Below are 17,129 nucleotides of genomic sequence, written 5' to 3' on the forward strand. Positions count from 1 at the left end.
GAGGGGAGGGGGGGAGCGCGAGCGAGCGAGAGATTGTTTCTGTAACCCTTGGCTTCAGTCTTCCACATTTTTATTTGATGTTCTAAAAAAAGACTTGTGCCTCTGGGCTCGTTTAAAATCAAGAATTACATTACAGATGGACTGACTCAATCAATCACACACAGATGCCAAAGTAAACCAAGACAGGCAGTGGTGAGGGCAGCTAACCCAGAGGGCCTGACTGAGACTTGTGTAAGACTGGCCATTCCCATTGTCTGGGAAACTGCCTTCTCACACACACACACACACACACACACACACACGCCAGCCAGGTCACCTGTGATACAAGTCAGTATTTGACGTCCATCCATGTCTGTGGATGTTGGGAGATGAGGTGGAAACTGGCCACTAGGGGCAACAGTGAGTGCTGTTACCGTCTACCTTATGCCTCTGATTCCAAAGGTTGCAAGTTCAAATCCATCGATGTTGTTTTTGAGATTTAATGCCTAAACGTAACCTTAAATACTTCCAAATTTGATGTTTGAGAAACATGGTTGAACGTCTAATTCGGATGTGAGATAGTGAGAGCCAGTTGCGCACGCACCCACACACACACACAACTTCACGTGTCCTTACTAAAAGCGGTTTAAAGCTGAGGTCTATGAGAACATGGCTTACAGTATGAGTCAAAAGTTTGGACACACCTACTCATTCAAGGATTTTCATTTTTAGTATTTTCTACATTGTAGAATAAGCGTGAAGACATCGAAACTATGAAATAACACGTATGGAATCATGTAGTAACCAAAAGTGTTAAACAAATCAAAATATATTTGAGATTCTTCAAAGTAGCCACCCATTGCATTGATGACAGCTTGCACACGCTTGGCATTCTCTCAACCAGCTTCACCTGGAATGCTTTTCCAACAGTCTTGAAGGAGTTCCCACATAAGCTGAGCACCTGTTGGCTGCTTTCCTTCACTCTGCAGTCCAACTCATCCCAAACCGTCTGAATTGGGTTGAGGTCAGGTGATTGTGGAGGCCAGGTCATCTGAGGCAGCACTCCATCACTCTCCTTCTTGGTCAAATAGCCCTTACACAGCCTGGAGGTGTGTTTTGGATCATTGTCCTGTTGAAAAACAAATGACAGTCCCACTAAGTGCAAACCAGAAGGGATGGCGTATCGCTGCAGAATGCTGTGGTAGCCACGCTGGCTAAGAGGGCCTTGAATTCTAAATAAAATCACTGACAGTGTCACCAGCAAAGCACCCCACACCATCACACCTCCATGCTTCACGGTGGGAATCACACATGTGGAGATCATCTGTTCACCTACTCCGCGTCTCACAAGGACACGGCAGTTGGAACCAAAAATTCATCAGACCAAAGGACAGATTTCCACCGGTCTAATGTCCATTGCTCGTGTTTCTTGGCCCAAGCAAGTCTCTTCTTCTTATTGGTGTCCTTTAGTAGTGGTTTCTTTGCAGCAATTCAACCATGAAGGCCTGATTCACGCAGTCTCCTCTGAACAGTTGATGTTGAGATGTGTCTGTTACTTGAACTCTGAAGCATTTACTTGGGCTGCAATTTCTGAGGCTGGTAACTCTAATGAACTTATCCTCTGCAGCAGAGGTAACTCTGGGTCTTCCTTTCTTATGGCGGTCCTCATGAGAGCCAGTTTCATCATAGCGCTTGATGGTTTTTGCAACTGCTCTTGAAGAAACTTTCAAAATTCTTGAAATGTTCAGTATTAACTGACCTTCATGTCTTAAAGTAATGATGGACTGTCGTTTCTCTTTGCTTATTTTAGCTGTTCTTGACATAATATTGACTTAGCCCTATTTGGTAAAAGACTATCTTCTGTTTACCACCCCTACCTTGTCACAACACAACTGATTGGCTCAAACGTATTAAGAAGGAAAGAAATTCCACAAATTAACTTTTAACAAGGCACACCTGTTAATTGAAATGCATTCCAGGTGACTTCCTCATGAAGCTGGTTGAGAGAATTCCAAGAGTGTGCAAAGCTGTCATCAAGGCAAAGGGTGGCTACTTCGAAAAACAGATAATTTTAAATATATTATTGTTTAGCAGTCTTTTGGTTACTAGATGATTCCATATGTGTTATTTCATAGTTTTGATGTCTTCACTATTATTCTACAATGTAGAAAATAGTAAAAAGAAAAGGAAAAACCCTTGAATGAGTAGATGTGTCAACTTCTGACTGGTTGTGTGTGTGTGTGTGTGTGTGTGTGTGTGTGTGTGTGTGTCACAGTATCAACTTTGCTGTGCGCTCAAGGCTTCTTTTTCCTGTCTATAGGCTCAAGGAAACTGTGATCTGAACTATCTGATTGGCCAGTGGTAGGCTTGATTTGCTCTCTGGGCTCGTCAACAGCACGAAACAAATAACACATTTTTGAACCGACCTCAAAGCACTAGTTGCTCAGCACTAGTCTCATTATTATTGTTATTCACAATTTATACACTTGAATAATTGCTAGATTTTATTCAGTTTAAACTAAAATAATAAATCAATGGATAAACTAGAATCTAAATAAATATCAAATGATTTGTCACTCACTGTCTCTCTCCCTCACTTAATCCCCCCTCCCTCTCTCCTCTTTATCTTCCATTTTCTCTCAGCAGAATAGCTGAGCAATCCCCAGTCTCTCTCGCTCTCTCTCTCCCCCCTCTCCTGTCTGCCAGCCCCTATAGCTGACCCGTAATCCCAGTCTAAAACTAAAGAACTCTTTACAGACTCTTCCACTTTAACTAGTGACCAAACTGTTTCTCCCCCACAGCCCCATGAAAGACAACAGATACCTGTTCCTCATACTGCTCCATACCTGACCCTTCATCCCTTCATCCCTCCATCTCACACTCATCTGTAGAGGAGAAGAGGGCTGGAATGGAGAGGAGAATAGAGGGGGAGGGAAGAAAACAAAGGGGGAAGGTTGGTCTGATAGGAGAAATTGAAACCGTGAGGCAGCTAGAAAATGTTTGGAGATGCGTGACTATGAGTGTGTGTGTGTGTGTGTGTGTGTGTGTGTGCGTGCATGCATTTGTTTGTACGTCGTGTGTGACATGAAGTGAATTCTCTGCACGCATGACGCACACACACAAACACACACCACACTAATCCACTGGCTGAGTCTTAGAGAGAGGAGCATTCAGGCATTATCCTGCCCAGCATGAGAGGAAGTGCTCTCTCTCTCTCTCTCTCTCTCTCCTTTTCGTTCCCTCTCTCCTTCTCTCTCCCTGTCTCTCTCCCCCACCAATATTCCTTGTTCTATTTCAATGTCCCCTCCGTCGCGCCTTCTCCCTCTGCCAATCTCGTGTTCACTTTACCTCTCAGTCCCTCCCTCTCTTCCTCTCCTTTCCCCTCCTTCCCCCTATCCCTCCCCCTTTCTCTCACTCCACTCTCTCTCTCTGTCTCAGTAAAGTGAGGCTCAGTGTGAAAATGCCATCGTGCTCTCCTGACTGTTGCCTCTTTCAGGCTGTAGAGGTAAGCATGTTTGTATGTAGTGGGTAGCTTGTGTGTGGGTAGAGTGTGTGTGTGTGTGTGTGTGTGTGTGTGTGTGTATAACTTTAGCAGTGATGACATTCCACATTTAGAAACTTTCTCAAACTACTAAGAGACGCAATAAATACTTTTCTTTTGTTTCTGGAGTCTCCTTTCTAGTGCGTACCCTTTGTGTTCTCTGCTGTCCTGTCTCTGTCCTGTAATGGTCAAGACACAGCCTGGGCACTGGGCTGAGACGGTGGAAGGAGGAGGCAGAGAGAGCTGTGGCGTCACTTTTGGTTTCCTGTGATTCTCTGTGTTCTACCGTGGAGTTGTTTCTATTGTTGTGTGATTCTGTGTTTTACTATTGTGTTTCTATTGTTGTGTGATTCTGTGTTTTACTATTGTGTTTCTATTGCTGTGTGATTCTGTGTTTTACTATTGTGTTTCTATTGCTGTGTGATTCTGTGTTTTACTATGGTGTTTGTAGTGTCATGTGATTCTGTGTTCTACTCTGGACTTGTTTCTAGTGTCGTGTCTTGATGGGTTTGGGGATAAAACTTAATGATGGAAATTTAGGCACATTTTCTGTGGACACACACACAACACGCTCACACCCACCCTTACACACACACACACACACACACACACTTCCCTGCTGGGAGGAAGAAGATTAGGATGGAGAGATGGTTAGATAGAGATATCTCTATCAATAGGGTTTTGCTCACAGGTGTATGTGTGAATTTGAGTAAATGTGGTTGTGTTTTTGAGGCGTGAATATTTGTGTGTGTGTATATCGTTAAGTGTGTATGTGTATTTTTAAGTGTGAGTACTGTGTATGTTTAGGTGAATGTATGTATATTTTCAGGCATATGTTTAGTGCGTATATCTCAGAGGTATTTATGTACACTACCGGTCAAAAGTATTAGAACACCTACTCATTCAAGGGTTTTTCTTTATTTTTACAATTTTCTACATTGTAGATCAATAGTGAAGATATCAAAACGATTAAATAAAGGGTGGCTATTTGAAGAATCTCAAATATAAAATATATTTAGATTTGTTTAACACTTTTTTTAGTTACTACATGATTCCATATGTGTTATTTCATAGTTTTGATGTCTTCACTATTATTCTACAATGTAGAAAAAAGTAAAAATAAAGACGAACCCTTGAATGAGTAGGTGTTTTAAAAACCTTTGATTGGTAGAGTATGTATTTATGGTGTGTGTGTATACTGTATCTCAGGCATATTGTTAAATGTGTATGTTCAGGTGCGTAAGTGTAACCACGGGTCAACCGTTTTTCTGACAAGAACCGTATGTCATGGTCATGGTCAGCATTCGAGAATATCCTCATTTACATCAAATCAAATTATATTTGTCACATGTGCCGAATACGACAGGTGTAGACCTTGTGAAATGCTTACTTACAAACCCTTAACAGACAATGTGGTTTTAAGTAAAATAAGAGTGAAGAAAATATTTACTAAATGACCTAAAGTGAAAAAAGTAAGCAATAACAATAGTGAGGCTATATACAGGGGTACCGGTACCGAGTCAATGTGCGGGGGTACCGGTACCGAGTCAACGTGCGGGGGTACCGGTACCGAGTCAATGTGCGGGGGTACCGGTACCGAGTCAACGTGCGGGGGTACCGGTACCGAGTCAACGTGCGGGGGTACCGGTACCGAGTCAATGTGCGGGGGTACCGGTACCGAGTCAACGTGCGGGGGTACCGGTACCGAGTCAATGTGCGGGGGTACCGGTACCGAGTCAATGTGCGGGGGTACCGGTACCGAGTCAATGTGCGGGGGTACCGGTACCGAGTCAATGTGCAGGGGTACCGGTACCGAGTCAATGTGCAGGGGTACAGGTTAGTCCAGGTAATTGAGGTAATATGTACATGTAGGTGGGGGTAAAGTGACTATGCATAGATAATAAACATTGAGTAGCAGGGGGAGGTCAATGTAAATAGTCTGGGTAGCCATTTGATTAGTTGTTCAACAGTCTTATGGCTTGGGGGTAGAAGCTGTTAAGGAGCCTTTTGGACCTAGATTTGGCGGGCTGGTACTGCCTGCCATGTGATAGCAGAGAGAACAGTCTGTACCACAGGATCCGGATTCAACCATCTGGATAGAACGTAGAACAGATACAAAGTGTGTGTGTCAGTCTGTGAAACAGACACACAGTAGGACTAAGTCTAACAGCTCAGTGGCGATCAGGACTAGGCTGTTTTATTAACATTTCAACTGACTCAAAATGGCCGTTATTTAGTCTGGATTATTATGACATGAATATAAGGCATACAGTCATGCTTATGACAAGTCTTACAATGTGTTATAACTCCATCATAATGCATTATAGTTGCAGTGTTACAGTTTGAGCTCAGAAGGACAGTTTCTAGCAGCTCTATATGCCAATTTCCTGGACACAGATTTAGCCTAGTCATATTGAGCCTTTTAGTCCGTGGGCTTAACGGTTAACCGGCCCTTGATGTTTCCACTGCTCTTTACAGTGGCCTGTTTGTAAATGACTGTAAATGTATTTTGTGACCTTTCATTCAAATAACGGTGAACAGTGATGATGGGACAGGGACGTTGTCATATTGTTTTTATATGAACGCAATATTTCTCTCTCTCTCGCTGTGTGTGTGTGCAGATCATCAAGGTGTACAGTGAGGATGGAGCAGGGAAGGTGGTGGAGGTGCCGGCTGATATGAGGGCCAGAGACGTGTGTCAGCTTCTGGTCTATAAGAGCCACTGTCTGGATGACAACAGCTGGAGCCTGGTGGAGCATCACCCACTACTGGGCCTCGGTGTGTGTGTGTGTGTGTGTGTGTGTGTGTGTGTGTGTGTGTGTGTGTGTGTGTGTGTTAAGGAAGCATATACTGTAGACTCTAGCTACCTAAAAGCTTCAATCACATAAAATCCACAGTTCTGTTTAACCTTCTGTGACCTTTTTAGTGTGCTTTTATTGCCTCACCTTTTTAGTGTGCTTTTATTGCCTCACCTTTTTAGTGTGCTTTTATTGCCTCACCTTTTTAGTGTGCTTTTATTGCCTCACCTTTTTAGTGTGCTTTTATTGCCTCCCTCTTATTCTCTATCCTGTTTTCCACCAAGCTTTCCTATCTCTACTGACTGTTACTGGAATAGAAGACTGTTTTATACTTGGTAGATCATCGTAATTTCTGGAAAAACTGTATGGGAGAGATGGAATGTGAGAGGAGCGCAGAGAAAGGGAAGGGTGCAGAGGGAGAGGGGGAAGGGTGCAGAGGCACGGTGTCAGTATCAGGCCAATGCTGCAAACAGCCAATCCCAGGGCTGCATTGTTCGAGCCCCCAGACAGCTCAGACAATCAGCTCTGTCCCTCTACTTCAACAGGAAATTCCCCTGCTAGACGCCAGGACAGAGTGGCGTAGACACACACACACACCTTGAGCTCTGTGTTAGCCAGCAGTGAGGCACGGTATGGGTTCAATCCTTTTTGAGCAACTGTGGGTTTTAGCACTGTGTGTGTGTGCGTCCGCCCGTCCGTCCGACTTGGAACGTGTCAATATGGGTCTCCAATCAGCTGGAGTCATGTGATCTCAAGATCAAGAGCGAGAGAAAGGAGAACAGACTTCTAGCCTATACATCAAACTAGAGAGCGTTAACAATAAACGAGGTCTATTACTCTCAATAGTCAACTTCAGCTTTTCATACAAACTACAGTTATTTCTGACTGTGCTTTGACAGGGGGATGAGTTAGAGGGAGGGGAGACAGAGTTAGAGAGGGAGGGAGGGAGGGAGGGAGGGAGAGTGGGAGAGTGAGAGGTAGAGAAATGGATGGGAAGAAGAGGGTGAGACAAAGGGAGGGAGGGAGAGAGAGAGGGAGGGAGGGGATTGGGTGGTAGGGTGAAAGGAGAGGGAGAGGACAGGAGAACTGGGCTCGGCTTCTCTGTCCAATCAAGTTAAATATATGACATCATCCTACTGCAATGCCAAAACCTGCTTCTCTCTCACGCGTGCGTGCTCACAGCCTACCAATCTCTTCCCTCTTCTCTTTTCCAGTGGCAGTTCAGATACTGGAAACAAGTGTGATAACCAACTGTAGCAATGCAAATAAATGGGCTAATGGCTGATCTCTCTATTCTCCCTCTTCCTCCCCCTCCCCTCTGCAGAGCGCTGTCTGGAGGACCATGAGTTGGTGGTTCAGGTTCAAGCCTCTATGACCAGCGACAGTAAATTCCTCTTCAGGAAGAACTATGCCAAGTATGAATTCTTCAGGAACCCCCTGGTGAGTCCTCTGTACACACGTGCACACACTCAGTCGCACACACTGCCTGAGGTGATTCAGCAAGAGGGAGTGACCTCACCTCAGTGCTTTGGTAATGACTACAGTAAAACTACCATGTCGATCACACAAAAGGTAGGGGTGTGTGTGTGTGTATGAACACTCGCCAAGGGATTACGTCAGGGGGTGAGATCATACTGCATCTACTCTGGATCGTTCTCCTCTCTCCATCTCTCTCTCTCTCCCCTATCCTCTCTCTCTCTCCTTTCTCTCTCTCCTCTTTCCATCTCTCTCTCTCTCTCTCTCCCCTGTCCTTTCTCTCTCTCCTTCTACCCTCTCTCAACTACTCTCACCCCTTCCTTCCTTCCTCTCTCGCTCTTCTCCCCTCTCTCTCTCATTCTCTCACACACCCTCTTAATAGTGGTTCCATCACTAATGTGATACTGAAGTCCCTGAAGTATTTTGCTCTCTGTTCTCTCATTCTTCTGTATTCTCTCTATCTCTCTCCAGAACTTCTTTCCGGAGCAGATGGTGGCATGGTGTCAGGTATCTAACGGCTCCATCCCCCAGTCACAGCTCTTACAGGTGGAGTACTGTTCCACCACATGCACTAGTGCACACACATCAAATCAAAGTTTATTAGTCACTCGCGCCGAATACAACAGGTGTAGACCTTACAGTGAAATGCTTATTTTACAGGCCCTAACCAACAGTGCGATTTCTAAGTAAAAAATAGGTATTAGGTGAAACAGTAAAAAGACAGGGAAAAATAACAGTAGCGAGGCTATATACAGTAGCGAGGCTATATACAGTAGCGAGGCTATATACAGTAGCGAGGCTATATACAGTAGCGAGGCTATATACAGTAGCGAGGCTATATACAGTAGCGAGGCTATATACAGTAGCGAGGCTATATACAGTAGTGAGGCTATATACAGTAGCGAGGCTATATACAGTAGCGAGGGTATATACAGGCACCGGTTAGTCGGGCTAATTGAGGTAGTATGTACATGTAGGTATGGTTAAAGTGACTATGCATATATGATAAACAGAGAGTAGCAGCAGCGTAAAAGAGGGGTTGGTGAGTGGTGGGACACAATGCAGATAGTCCGGGTAGCCAATGTGCGGGGGCACCGGTTAGTCTCGCTAATTGAGGTAGAATGTACATTAATGTATAGTTAAAGTGACTATGCATATATGATAAACAGAGAGTAGCAGTGGCGTAAAAGAGGGGTTGGGGGTGTCGGGACAATGCAAATAGTCCGTCAATGACGATGGGCATGCTCGGTCCTCCTTTTCCTGTAGTCCACAATCATCTCCTTTGTCTTGATTATGTTGAGGGATAGGTTGTTATCCTGGCACCACACGGCCAGATCTCTGACCTCTTCCCTATAGGCTGTCTCGTCGTTGTCGGCTGTTGTGTCGTCTGCAAACTTAATGATGGTGTTGGAGTCGTGCCTGGCCATGCAGTCGTGGGTGACTAGGGAGTAGAGGAGGGGACTGATCATGCACCCCTGAGGGGCTCCAGTGTTGAGGATCAGCGTGGTGGATGTGTTGTTGCCTACCCTCACCACCTGGGGGCGGCCCGTCAGGAAGTTCAGGATCCAGTTGCAGAGGGAGGTGTTTAGTCCCAGGATCCTTAGCTTAGTGATGAGCTTTGAGGGTACTATGGTGTTGAACGCTGAGCTGTAGTCAATGAATAGCATTCTCACATAGGTGTTCCTTTTGTCCAGGTGGGAAAGGACAGTGTGGAGTGCAATAGAGATTACATCATCTGTGGATCTCGATGGGGGGTATGCAAATTGGAGTGGGTCTAGGATTTCTGGGATAATGGTGTTGATGTGAGCCATGACCAGCCTTTCAAAGCACTTCATGGCTACGGACGTGAGTGCTACGGGTTTGTCAGTCATTTAGGTAGGTTGCCTTAGTGTTCTTGGTCACAGGGACTATGCTGGTCTGCTTGAAACATGTTGGTATTACAGACTCAATCAGGGACATGTTGAAAATGTCAGTGAAGACACCTGCCAGTTGGTCAGCACATGCCCGGAGCACACGTCCTGGTAACCTGTCTGGTCCCGTGGCCTTGTGAATGTTGACCTGTGCATGTACACATATGCACACCTCTATCCCCACCCACATCCACTAGCACACATTCCACAGAGTCCTTACTCACTCCCGTGTGTGTTTTGGTACAGAACTTCCTAAACTCCAGCAGCTGTCCGGAGGTGCAGGGGTTCCTCTATCTGAAGGAGTCTGGCAGGAAGTCCTGGAAGAGACTCTCCATGTTCCTCAGACGCTCTGGACTCTACTACTCCACTAAAGGATCCTCCAAGGTAGGAATAAGATTAGGGATGTGTCCAAAAGGACTTCTCATTCCCTGTGTAGTGCCCTAGTGCCCAATTATCTGTATAGTGCACTACACTAAAGAAACTACTCCAAGAAAGGACTGTTCAAACCTCCTCCCTCCATCCTCTCTCTAGGAGCCCAGACACCTCCAGTTGTTGTCAGACCTGGAGGACAGTTGTGTGTTCACAGTGACCACAGGGAGGAAGCTGCACAACGCCCCCACTGACTACCAGTTCTGTATCAAGGTGAGGGACACACACACACACGGCCCCAGGTAGCAGACAGACAGTCCTGTGATGTGTGTGGGACACTCACACACACGGCCCCAGGTAGCAGACAGACAGTCCTGTGATGTGTGTGGGACACTCACACACACGGCCCCAGGTAGCAGACAGACAGTCCTGTGATGTGTGTGGGACACTCACACACGGCCCCAGGTAGCAGACAGACAGTCCTGTGATGTGTGTGGGACACACTCACACACGGCCCCAGGTAGCAGACAGACAGTCCTGTGATGTGTGTGGGACACACTCACACACGGCCCCAGGTAGCAGACAGACAGTCCTGTGATGTGTGTGGGACACTCACACACGGCCCCAGGTAGCAGACAGACAGTCCTGTGATGTGTGTGGGACACTCACACACGGCCCCAGGTAGCAGACAGACAGTCCTGTGATGTGTGTACCTCTGCGGGGGTTATCCCTGGAGGTAACCAGGTTATCCTGGCTCAGCCTAGTGGGATCGGCTGGGACAGGGCCTGCTAGGACACACTGAGCCTGACACACATCAATTGTTATTTGTCACATGCTTCATAAACAACCGGTGTAGACTAACAGCTTACTTACGGGCCCTTCCCAACAATGCAGAGAGAAAGAAAATAGAGAAATAATAGAAATAGTAAAACATGTAATAATAAATACACAATGAGTAACGATATCTTGGCCTTTAGAAACTATTCATACCCCTTGACTTATTCCACAGTTTGTGTTACAGCCTGAATTCTAAATGGATTAAATCATGTTTTTTCTATTTAGACACAGTACCCCATAATGACAAAGGGAAAATGTATTTATTATTATTTTTTTGCAAATGTATTGATAATGAAATACAGATATTTCTCATTTATATAAGTATTCACACCACTGAGTCAATACCTTTAGCAGCGATAACAGCAGTCAGTGTTTCTGGGTAAGTCTCTAAGAGCTTTCCACACCTGGATTGTGCAACATTTGCACATTATTATTTTCACAATTCTTCAATCTCTGTCATTGGTGGTTGATCATTGCTAGACAACCATTTTCAAGTAGATTTAAGTCAAAACTGTAACTGTAACTTGGCCACTCAGGAACATTCAGGAACATTCACTCTCTTCTTGGTAAGCAACTCCAGTGTAGATTTGTTTTAGGTTATTGTCCTGCTGGAAGGTGAATTCATCTCCCAGTGTCTGGTGTAAAGCAGACTGAACCAGGTTTTTATCTAGGATTTTGCCTGTACTTAGCGTACTTAACGCTGTTCCATTTATTTTTTTATCCTGAAAAACTCCACAGTCCTTAATGATTACAGCCTTCCCATAACATGATGCGGCCACCACTATGATCGAAAATATGGAGAATGGTACACCGTGTGTGTTGTATTGGATTTGCCCCAAACTTAATACTTTGTATTCAGGACAAAAAAGTGAATTGCTTTGCCAAAATGTTTTTTGCAGTATTACTTAGTGCCTTGTTGCAAACAGGATACATGTTTTGGAATATGTTATTCAGTCCAGGCTTTCTTCTTTTCAGTCCGTCAATTAGGTTAGTATTGTGGATTAACTACAACGTTGTTGATCCATCCTCAGTTTTCTCCTATCACAGCCATTAAGCTCTGTAACTGTTTTAGTCTTTATTGGCCTCATGGTGAAATCCCTGACCGGTTTCCTTTCTCTCCGACAACTGAGTTAGGAAGGATGCTTGTATCTTAGGCCGTCATTGTAAATAAGAATTTGTTCTTAACTGACTTGACTAGTTAATAAGGTTAAAAAAAATAAAAAATCATCTTTGTAGTGACTGGGTGTGTTGATATACCATCTAAAGTGTAATGAATAACTTCACCATGCTCAGAGGAGTATTCAATGTCTTCCGAGTGGCGCAGCGGACTAAGGCACTGTATTGCAGTGCTAGAGGCATCACTAAAGACCCTGGTTCGTTCCCAGGCTGTGTCACAACCAGCCGTGATCGAGAGTCCCATAGGGCGGCGCACAATTGGCCCAGCGTCGTCCGACATTGAATACTCCTCTGAGCATGGTGAAGTTATTCATTACACTTTAGATGGTATATCAACACACCCAAAAATGATTTAAAAAAAAATTTAACGGGTTTGGCCGGAGGACGTTTGGCCGGAGGGGTAGGCTGTCTTTGTAAGTAAGAATTTGTTCTTAACTGACTTACCTAGTTAAATAAAGGTTCAACATTTCTTCTCTTTTTTTTTTTACAAATAGGTGCCCTTCTTTGCGAGGCATTGTTAAACCTCCCTAGACTTTGTGGTTGAATCTGTGTTTGAAATTCACTGCTCGACTGAGGGACCTTACAGATAATTGCTTGTGTGGGGTACAGAGATGAGGTAGTCATTCAAAAACACTGTTTTAAACACTATTAGTGCCCACCAGAATGAGTCCATGCAACTTATTATGGGACTTGTTAAGCAAATTTGTACTCCTTAACTTACTTAGGCTTGCCATTACAAAGGGGTTTAATACTTATTGATTCAAGACATTTTACCTGTTCATTTGTAGTTCATTTGTAAAAATGTCAAAAAACATAATTCCACTTTGACATTATGTTATTGTGTTTAGGTGTCCACATAGTGTATATACATATAACTAGGAATAAAGTAACAGATAGTAAACAGTAGCAGCAGAGTATGTGATGAGTTAAAGTTAGTGCAAAAAGGGTCAATGCAGATAGTCTGGGCAGCTATTGGTTAACTATTTAACTAATTATTTAGCAGTCTTATGGCTTGGGGGTAGAATCTGTTCAGGGTCCTGTTTGTTCCAGACTTGGTGCATCAGTACCGCTTACCGTGCAGTAGCAGAGAGAACAGTCTATGACTAGAGTGGCTGCAGTCTTTGGCAATTTTTAGGGCCTTCATCTGACACCGACTGGTATAGAGGTCCTGGATGGCAGGGAGCTTGGTCCCAGTGATGTACTGGGCTGTACTACCCTCTGTAGCGCCTTTCTATCGGATGCCAAGCAGTTGCCATACCGGACAGTGATCTTAGTTGGAGAGAATATTCAAGAGCTTCAAGCAATATCTAGTTATAGATTTAGTGAATACTGACTGACGGTTTGTCTAACTGAACATCTGATTGTTTGATTGACAGCCCGGTAAGGTTCTGTGATTGGCTGATTGTTTGATTGACAGCCCAGTAAGGTGAGGAGTGAGTGCAAGGAGCTGAGGATGCTGTGTGCCGAAGATGAACAGAGCAGAACCTGCTGGATGACTGCCTTCAGACTGTTAAAGGTACAGTACACACACACACACAGAATCTTCTGTATAACTGATGTTTCATTTATATTTATTACTTGAAAATGTATTTTGTTGTGCGCTACATATATGTTCTGTTTTGACAGTATGGGATACTACTGTATCAGAACTACAAGAGTCCCCAGCAGCGGAAGTCTCCTGTCTCACACTTCTCTACTCCTGTGGTAAGACTCCTATTCACGTTTCTACTCCCTACTCTATTTAAGTAAACTAGGATCTATTGGAGAGCGGTAGCGTGGCTCAGACAAGTTCTCTGTCTCTGTAGAGGAGTGTGTCTGAGAACTCTCTGGTGGCCATGGACTTCTCTGGCAGGACGGGACGCGTCATAGAGAACCCTCTGGAAGCACAGAGCGCCGCGGTGGAGGAGGGACAGACATGGAGGGTGAGGAGGAGAGTATGAAGGAGAGGAACTGGATGGGATGGAAGATTGGGAAACTCAGACTAAGAAGAAGGTGTACTTCTATCATTCTGAATCTAAAATAGTTTTGTTTGTTTATCTTTCCTGCCGTCAGAAACGGGGTCACCGTATGAATGCTCTGGGCAGCCCCAGCCTCCTCCACCCATCTTCTCTCAGCTCAGGTACCCTACACTTTACATTACTTTGCTCTTATACCTGGGTAGTAGTACTGTAATAATTACACTAGTAACAACATTTAACAGTAACTTCATAAATGCTTAGTAATGCTGGAGGAGATGGCTGCCGTTTTACGGACTCCTAACCAATTGTGCTATTGTTATTTGTGACTTATTTTGTACATAATGTTTATGCCACTGTCTCTTATGACTGAAAATAGCTTCTGTGTATCAGGACAGCGATTACTCACCTCGTACTGGACAAAGATTTTTTCTTTAACAAGTCGGACGCAAAGAATTTACTTCAGACACCCGACAAGGCCCAAATCCCCGTCATTCGCATGAGAAAGAGACGGAGATATCTGGGATTAGGGTCGGGGTCGGGGTGCTTTGTAAGGATCTGATGGCGAGTGGGTAATCTGCCTCTACCATCAGTCCTATTAGCCAACGTACAATCATTGGATAACAAAATAGACAAGCTACGATCATGAATATCCTACCAACGGGACATTACAAACTGTAACATCTTATGTTTCACGAGTCGTGGCTGAACGATAAACACAGATAACCTACAGCTTGCGGGGTTTACGCTGCATCGGCAAGATAGAACAGCTGCCTCAAGTAAGACAAGGGGTGGCAGTCTGTGTATATTTGTGAACAACAGCTGGTGCACGAAATCTAATATTAAGGTTTTGCTCGCCTGAGATCTGAGTATCTCATGATAAGCTGTAGACCACACTATTTACCAAGAGAGTTTTCATCTATATTTTTCGTAGCTGTCTATTTACCACCACAAACCAATGCTGGCACAAACACTCAATGAGCTGTATTAGTTCCTAAGCAAACAGGAAAACACTCATCCGGAGGCAGCGCTCGTAGTGACCGGGGTCTTTAATGCAGGGAAACTTAAATCCGTTTATACCTCATTTCTATCAGCATGTTAAATGTGCAACCAGAGGAAAAATAACTCTAGACCACGTTTACTCCACACACAGAGACGCGTACAAAGCTCTACCTCGCCCTCAATTTGGCAAATCTGACCATAACTCTATCCTCCTGATTCCTGCTTACATGCTAAAACTAAAGCAGGAAGCACCAGTGACTCGGTCAGATGACGCAGATGCTAAGCTACAGGACTGTTTTTCTTGCACAGATTCTTCCAATGGCATTGAGGAGTACACCACATCAGTAACTGGCTTCATCAATAAGTGCATCGACGACAATGTCGTCCTCACAGTGACTGTACGTACATACCCCAACCAGAAGGCATGGATTACAGGCAACATCCGCACAGAGCTAAAGGGTAGAGCTGCCACTTTCAAGGAGCGGGACTCTAACCCAGACGCTTATAAGAAATTCCGCTATGCCCCCCGATGAACCATCAAACAAGCAAAGCATCAATACAGGACTAAGATTGAATCATACTACACCGGCTCCAACGCTCGTCGGATGTGGCAGGGCTTGCAAACTATTACAGACTACAAAGGAAAGCACAGCCACGAGCTGTCCAGTGACATGAGCCTACCAGATGAGCTAAATTACTTCTATGCTCGCAAGCAACACTGAAGCATGCATCAGCCGTTCCGGACGACTGTGTGATCACGCTCTCCGTAGCCGATGTGAGTAAGACCTTTAAACAAGTCAACATTCAAAAGGCTGCAGGGCCAGACGGGTTACCAGGAAGTGTACTCCGAGCATGCACTGACTAACTGGCAAGAGTCTTCACTGACATTTTCAACCTCTCCCTGACAGCATATTTCAAGCAGACCACCATAGTCCCTGTGCCCAAGAACACTAAGGTAACCTGCCTAAATGACTACTGACCCGAAGCTCTCACATCTGTAGCCATGAAGTGCTTTGAAAGGTTGATCATGGCTCACATCAACACCATTATCCCAGATACCCTAGACCCACTCCAATTTGCATACCGCCCCAACAGATCCACAGATGATGCAGTCTCTATTGCACTCCACCCTGGGACTAAACACCTCCCTCTGCAACTGGATGCTGGACTTGCTGATGGGCCACCCCCAGGTGGTAAGGGTAGGTAACAACACATCTGCCACGTTGATCCACAACACGGGGGCCCATCAGGTGTGCGTGCTCAGTCCCCTCTACTCTCTGTTCACCCATGACTGCATGGCCAGGCACGACTCTAACACCATCATTAAGTTTGCCGATGACACAACAGTGGTAAGCCTGATCACCGACAAAGATGAGACAGCCCATAGGGAGGAGGTCAGAGACCTGGCCGTGTGGTGCCAGGATAACAACCTCTCCCTCAATGTGATCAAGACAAAGGAGATGATTGTTGATAACTACAGGAAAAGGAAGACTACATCACTGGGGCCAAGCTTCCTGCCATCCAGGACCTCTATACTGCTCTTTAATAAAAAAAAAAATAATGTTTACTTTAAACTGCATTGTTGGTTAAGGGTTAAGGGCTTGTAAGTAAGCATTTCACTGTAAGGTTACCTGTTTTGTTCTGCGCATGTGACAAATAACATTTGATTTAATGGAGTGTATTGTTACACAAGTGGAATATGAAGCAGTTCCTACATCTGTGGTTACGTCCCAAATGGCACCCTATTTCCTTCATTGTGCAGTACTTATGGGCCCTGGTCATAAGTAGAACACTATATAGGGAAAGGGTGCCATTTTGGATGCAGACTGCTTGTATTTCTGCATGTGTAAAGCTGTATAGTGCACATCTTGTGTTTATACATTGAAAGCTGAAAATGGCTTTCAGACACCTGAAACCTGATGTTGTCTTTCAGTGATCCACAGAACACAGCTATGGTTCCATGGTCGCATTATTAGAGAAGAGTCCCACAAGATGATCATGAAACAAGGACAAGTAGACGGGTAAGACTTAGAAGCTGTATTATCATTCTTAAGCCACCCTCCCATCCATCCATCCTAGTACCCAC

The 17,129-nt window shown here is 44.7% G+C and overlaps 1 protein-coding gene across 2 annotated transcripts in view; it reads left to right on the forward strand.

The window, feature by feature from the left end:
* LOC115173834 (growth factor receptor-bound protein 10) overlaps positions 1-17,129 on the forward strand; it is a 55,044-nt gene that overhangs the window by 35,352 nt on the left and 2,563 nt on the right. Inside the window, exons 1-11 of one of the 2 annotated variants that reach the window (XM_029732279.1) lie at positions 3,386-3,484; positions 6,142-6,298; positions 7,643-7,758; positions 8,266-8,340; positions 9,951-10,088; positions 10,236-10,346; positions 13,504-13,602; positions 13,713-13,790; positions 13,892-14,008; positions 14,139-14,205; positions 16,977-17,064. In XM_029732279.1, coding sequence (XP_029588139.1) covers positions 3,440-3,484; positions 6,142-6,298; positions 7,643-7,758; positions 8,266-8,340; positions 9,951-10,088; positions 10,236-10,346; positions 13,504-13,602; positions 13,713-13,790; positions 13,892-14,008; positions 14,139-14,205; positions 16,977-17,064 — 1,091 coding nt within the window. In that variant the 5' untranslated portion in view covers positions 3,386-3,439. Of the gene's footprint in view, positions 1-3,385; positions 3,485-6,141; positions 6,299-7,642; positions 7,759-8,265; positions 8,341-9,950; positions 10,089-10,235; positions 10,347-13,503; positions 13,603-13,712; positions 13,791-13,891; positions 14,009-14,138; positions 14,206-16,976; positions 17,065-17,129 lie in introns of those variants that run through there. The other variant, XM_029732278.1, reaches the window with a different exon arrangement.

The sequence above is a fragment of the Salmo trutta genome, chromosome 34 (genome assembly GCF_901001165.1).
Source record: "Salmo trutta chromosome 34, fSalTru1.1, whole genome shotgun sequence".
In the NCBI taxonomy this organism is placed as follows: domain Eukaryota; kingdom Metazoa; phylum Chordata; class Actinopteri; order Salmoniformes; family Salmonidae; genus Salmo; species Salmo trutta.